Source organism: Orycteropus afer, unplaced genomic scaffold (genome assembly GCF_000298275.1).
Source record: "Orycteropus afer afer isolate SDZICR_OR568_19922 unplaced genomic scaffold, OryAfe1.0 scaffold00726, whole genome shotgun sequence".
Lineage (NCBI taxonomy): Eukaryota > Metazoa > Chordata > Mammalia > Tubulidentata > Orycteropodidae > Orycteropus > Orycteropus afer.
In genome coordinates, this window is record NW_006922313.1 from 681,595 (window position 1) to 687,552 (window position 5,958).

The following is a 5,958-nucleotide window of genomic DNA, read 5'->3' on the forward strand; positions in this document are numbered from 1 at the left end:
CTATGAAGATTGACAGCCTTGGAGACCCTGTGGGCAGTTCCACTCTGTCCTCTAGGGGCGCTGTGGGTCAGAATGGACTCCACGGCAGTGGGTGTGGTTGGGGCTTTGCTTCTATGAAGATTGACAGCCTAGGAGACCCTGTGGGGCAGTTCTAGTCCAGGGGCGCTGTGGGTCTGAATCAATTCACCAGCACAGCAACAACGTCAATGTCGTCATCATTTGCTTGACTCCCACCCTTTTGTCCTGTAGTCATGACATTGGGTTAATTCGATGTTATCTGCTGCAGTCAAGTCGGCCCTCAGCTCGTGACGACCGCGGCCAGCACATGAGATGGGACTGTTCTGGCCCGTCGCGTTTTCACCTGTGGGATCCATATAAGGCTTCTTTCAGAAGCATGTTGCCAGGACTAGTCTTCCTGGTCTGTCTTAGTCTGGAAGCCCTGCTGAGACTTCACCATCACAGCTGTTCACAAGCCCCTGTCGAGGGACTGGTGGTGGCTGCAGTGAGGTGCACTGAACCCAGGGCCCCCCCACGTGGAAGGTGGGAATTCCGGCACTGTTGGTTCACCTAAAGTCAGTGGTGTGCGTTTTGGGGTCCATGTGGGCCTAGACGGTCATCCTTACGTTGCCCTGATCCTGGGCTGTGACCTGGTCTAAAGTACTTGGCTTCCCCTTGGGTGTAGTCGTGACACGCTGTGTGCAGTAGTGTCACGTCCGATAACGTCCGTGGTGAAGGACATGGCGTGCTGTCGCGCTGGCAGGCAGCTGGGACCCAGTCTGAGGCAGCTGTGCCCTTATCTCTCCTCCCCTGCTCCTTCCATGTCCCCCACCCTTGGGGCGCTCCCCTCTCCACCCCCGCCCGGCTCCGTGCTCTCTCCCGGGGGTCCCTTTGCTGCCTGGGTTCCTGCCCTGCTGTCCCCCTGCTCCAAGAGCCTTTCCTGCTGCCCACCCTTCCTGCCTGCCTGTGATGGCCGATGACCGGCTCTCCCTGGCCGTGGGCTCTGTCCCCATGGGGCACACTGGCCGACCTTAGACACAGAATCAGGAATGTACGTGTGCTGTCATGAGGCCGGTGGCGTCTGCTGAGAGAGCCCCTGGAGGGGCACCCCGGCCCTGAGGCCCGAGTGTGTGTGCGGGGGACGTAGGAGCCACCCGGGCCCCAGAGGAGAGGAAGGGCCACGGGCAGGAGGCATGGTCAGGTGCCCTTGGCTGACGCTCACGGGGTGCTCGCCTGTGCCAGCCGCTTTCAGTTTCCCGGTTCACTGTGCTGGGCCCCCTGTTACAGAGAAAACCGAGGTGTGCAAGTGCGGCGGCCCACCCGTGGTCACACCCTGGCTGACTCTCTCCCGGTGCACTTGCTGCCTGGCCCAGTTGGGGCCCTGGGGCAGGAAGGAGCCGGGCAGGTTTGAGGAACTGAAAGACGGATGGAGGCGCTTTAACAGAGAGGTTAATGAGGGTTGGCGCCTTCTGGGCCCCACTTGGGGCCGTGGGCAGCCCGTCCACGTTTGCCAAGGTCCTCTGCTCTCCCCTCCTCCTCAGATGCGGTGACCCGCCTCCCCCTGCCGTGGCCTGTCCTCTCCAGTCGCCCCGCCGTCTCCTGACGTTCCGGGGGCTTGACCCCTTGCCACCGGGCGCCATGTCGACCTCGTCGCTGCGGCGCCAGATGAAGAACATCGTGCACAACTACTCAGAGGCGGAGATCAAGGTCCGCGAGGCCACGAGCAATGACCCGTGGGGCCCGTCCAGCTCCCTCATGGCCGAGATCGCCGACCTCACCTACAACGTCGTCGCCTTCTCTGAGATCATGAGTATGATCTGGAAACGGCTCAACGACCACGGCAAGAACTGGAGGCACGTCTATAAGGTCGGTGCCCTGCTGCGGCCACGCGGTCGCTGGCCTGGGCCCTGCCGTGCTGGTAAGGGCGGTGGCCTGGGCCCCTGCCCCGCCCACAGGGCTGGTGGACCTGGGCTCCGGCCATGTCTGCCTGGTCGGTGGTCTGGGTCCCTGCCCCGTTGGACCCGGCGCTACAGGGCTGGGGTATCACGTGCCTTCGTGGGCTGGCACAGGTGGGGAGAGACGGAGCGTGTGTGCCCACCTGGCCCTCCCACAGGTCAGAGTTAGGGCTGCGGCGAGGGGTACTTTAGGGTTAGAGTTCACGATAAGGTTAGTGCTGGGGTATGGGGTAGGGTTAGGGCCTAACCTAGGTTGAGGTTGGATTTAGGGTTAGGACTAGTGTTAGAGCGAGTGTTAGGGTTATAGTAAGCTTAGGGTTAGTGATGCAGTGGTTTTGGGGTTAGAGCTGGATCTAGGGTTAGGGTTAGGGTTAATGAAAGGGAAACACTGGGCCTAGGGTGAGGGTTAGGATTGGAGGCAGAGCAGCTCTAGGGTTAGGGCTGGTGCGAGGGTGAGGGTCACTGCTAGGGGTATAGAGTTAGGACTAGGGTTAGGGTCAAGGTTGGGGTAGGGTTAGAGCTATGCATTGGGGATCTGAGCAGCTCGGGTTAGGGTGGGGGTAGGGTGCAGGTTAGGGTGGGGGGTAGGGTTTGCCATAGTGTTAGGGTGAGGGGTAGAGTTTGGCATAGTGTTAGGGTGTAGGGTAGGGTGCGGGTGCAGTTTGGGGGTGGGCTGAGGGTATGAGATGAGGGTAGGGTTAGGTTTGAGTTAGGGTTATAGGGTAGCGTTAGGGTAGGGGGTAGGCGTTGGGAGTGTGGTTAGGGTGCAAGTTAGGGGTAAGGGTTGGGGTAGGGTGTGGGTTAGGGGAAGTGGGTAGGGTTAGGGTGCGGGTTGAGCCTCCCATGCTCTGAGGGGTGCTTGCAGTCTGTGTTTTTGCAAAATGTCCTTTTTTCTTCTAAAAGTGAAAGCAACCATTACAGCACTTTAGAAACTTACAGTTTGTAAGTTTATTTTTACATAAATGATGCACTTGTAAGACGTGTGTAAATGGTGTCAGATGGTAGATGGCCTCCATCCACACGTCAGACGTGTGTAAATGGTGTCAGACGGTAGAGGCCTCCGTCCCCACGTCAGACGTGTGTAAATGGTGTCAGACGGTAGAGGCCTCCGTCCCCACGTCAGACGTGTGTAAATGGTGTCAGACGGTAGAGGCCTCCGTCCACACGTCAGACGTGTGTAAATGGTGTCAGACGGTAGATGGCCTCCGTCCACACGTCAGACGTGTGTAAATGGTGTCAGACGGTAGAGGCCTTCGTCCACATGTCGGCCTGTCTCCTGCCCCCTTTCGCCCAGGTGACGTCATAGGGTGCCTCCTTTCGCCCGGGTGGCATCGTAGGGTGCCTCCTTTTGCCTGGTGGCATCGAAGGGTGCCTCCTTTTGCCCGGGTGACGTTGTATAGGGTGCCTCCTTTCGCCCGGGTGACATTGTATGGTGCCTCCCTTCGCCCGGGTGGCGTTATAGGGTGCCTCCTTTTGCCCGGTGGCGTTATAGGGTGCCTCCTTTTACCCAGTGGCGTTGTAGGGTGCATACTGGCCTGTGCGTTTTCTTTTTCCGTGTAGGGTCTTCATCCCTAGTGCTGCTATCACAGACTTACCACAGGGGGTGGCTTTGAAAAGCAGAACCTTTGGGTTGGTCGTCGGGCCACCATGCCACCAGGGTGGTAGTTTAACCGGGGTGCCCGTCCTGTCTGTCCGTTTGTCGGAGGATGGACACTTGGGTCTCGTCCTCTGGGCTGTCGTGGCTCCCGCAGCGCGTGTGGCTGTGCAGGGTTCTGAGTCCCTGCTTTCCCCAGTTAGCTGTTTTCTTGCTGTGGACGGTGCCCTCACTGTGCCCGCCTACCCCAGTTATTGACGGGTGCATTCTACCATTGACGGGCGTTTGGGCTATTTCCGGGCCCACCATCTTCCACCTGCAATTCCAAAGTCCAGAAAGCTCTGGAAAACGAAAGCTTCTGCTTGTTTGTCTGGAGGCCAGGCTGGGCGCGGGGAGGTGGCGCTGCCTGCTGGTCTGCACTGGGCCTCGGGGTGCGGCTGCTAGTGCAGCCGTCGGCCTGAAAGCCCCTCGCCTGGCGTGCGCGCTTGCCTTCACTCTCCAGAGCTGCCAGCCGAGGGGTACGGCAGGGGGCTGGCTGTGAAGAGCAGGGACGCGTCCTCTCACCATTCAGAATCTCAGAAGTCTGGGTTCAGGGCTCACCTCTAGGGAAGGCGTTCTTCGTTGGCTCCGGGAAAGGGGCATGTCTTTAGCTTCTGGTCCTGGATTCCTTGGCTGTCTTCATGGGACGCACATCTGCTCGCTTGCTTCCAGCTCTTCCCTGTTCAAAATGGTCAGCTTCAAACCCACCCTGTGCCACACGGGCTCGTAACGTAACAGAGAGAAGCCTGTGGGATGTCAGTAGACCCATAGATACGGTGACCTGCACAGAGACGGTGACCCTGCCTAGATCCCGTGACCTTCCACAGATACGGTGACTGCATAGACGGTGACCCTGCGCAGATACGGTGACCGCACAGACGGTGACCCTGCCTAGCTAGATCCCGTGACCCTGCGCAGATACGGTGACCGCGCAGACGGTGACCCTGCAGAGCACAGATGGAGTGGCCCCACGGGAGCTCATTAATGTAACAGAAGCCACTGGGGGCAGTAGCCCCCATGGACATAGTGACCCTGAAGATGGAGGAGAACGGCCCCCGCCAGGCTGGCGAGGCTGCGAACAGATTGCCGGGCCTTTGTCCCGCAGAGCAGCTGGTGCGTTTGAACCGCCCACCTTCTGGTGTGCAGTGGAGCACTTACTTGCTGTGCCACCCGGGCTCCTCCTGCAGGTGTAAGGGGACACAGCGCGATCCGGAATGGGGGTCTTGCTCTCGACGGTCTTGAGTTCCAGAGCCCAGCTGCCGCCGAGTCCCACCTGGGGTGTGGTTTTGCCTCTACCGGGGGAGTTGGGAGTAACTGGGGGCCAGGCCTCAGCGCCCCCGACCTGCCTCCGGAGGGCCTGGCCAGATCTCCAAAGGTGGGGCAGCTGTTGAGACCCTCAGCAGTGCTTCCAGACACTTCACCAAGGTCCAGGCAGAGACTGCGGTGGAAATGGCAGATGCCTCCCTCGGCTCAACCTGGGTGCTTCGGATGGCGTCCTGGGCCCCACGAGCCCCTGGAGTCACCCGTCCGCGGCCCTGACCTTGAGCACAAGGCTGCAGAAGGCCTTGGGAGCCGTGGCTGGAGCCTGGCCAGGAGAGCCCGAGAGTGGGGCGTTTTCCTGTGTGTCCTTCTGGAGAGAATGCCCTGGCCCCAGGCCCCAGGCCACACGGACCCGTGTCCCAGGGGAGCTGGGCTCTGTAGGGTTTTCAAGCTGCGGCCTCTCAGGCGGATTGCCAGGCCTTTCTGCCTCGGGGCGAACCTGTGCCTTCAGCCTGCCAGCTAGCAGCGGCCATGCAACCAAGCGCTCCACCCCGGGCTTACGCCCCAGGCAGCGCCGCCTTGTTTCATTCAGTGAATGTGTGCAGCGTCAGGCAGCCTGGTCTGCACCTCCTGCGTGCGCAGCCCAGGCCACTGCCTGCCCTCCACCTGCGGTGCGGCCGTCCTCGCGCCCCCACCTCGCCCCACCCCACTGTCTCAGACCCCTGTCCCCGAGCTTCCCAGCCAGCACGGTGTCCTGGGGGCCAGCAGGCTTGCCACTTGCTCATTGTCACAGTGGTTCCAGAACAGAACCCAGCGCAGTCTGCCGGGCCTGGCTACCCTGGGGTGCGACTGAGTGTTTTCAGTTGTTCATGTGTTATTTTGGTATGCTGCTTTTTCAGAGATGCCCCTTTTATGGAGCCAGGGAAGGCTCTGTGCCCTGGCTGGAGGGCTGCAGCTGGCATCTCCTTTCTTTGTTTATGGAGAGCAAATTCACACAGCACACAACTCGCTGGCTCATAGGACAACCCACTGCCTGCGAGTCAGTTCCATTCACAGCGCCCCTAGAGGACAGAGTGGAACTGCCCACAGGGTCTCCAAGGCTGTCAATCTTCA

The 5,958-nt window shown here is 60.2% G+C and overlaps 2 protein-coding genes across 2 annotated transcripts in view; one reads left to right on the plus strand and one right to left on the minus strand.

Moving 5' to 3' along the window:
* Window positions 1–1,637, minus strand: part of LOC122151797 (serine/arginine repetitive matrix protein 1-like) — a 4,386-nt gene extending 2,749 nt beyond the window's left edge. The window contains exon 1 of the mRNA XM_042783197.1: window positions 1,602–1,637. Within this exon, the coding sequence (XP_042639131.1) occupies window positions 1,602–1,637 (36 nt within the window). The remainder of the gene's footprint in view (window positions 1–1,601) is intronic.
* Window positions 1,636–5,958, plus strand: part of EPN1 (epsin 1) — a 17,968-nt gene continuing 13,645 nt past the window's right edge. Inside the window, exon 1 of the mRNA XM_007957283.1 lies at window positions 1,636–1,863. Within this exon, the coding sequence (XP_007955474.1) occupies window positions 1,636–1,863 (228 nt within the window). The remainder of the gene's footprint in view (window positions 1,864–5,958) is intronic.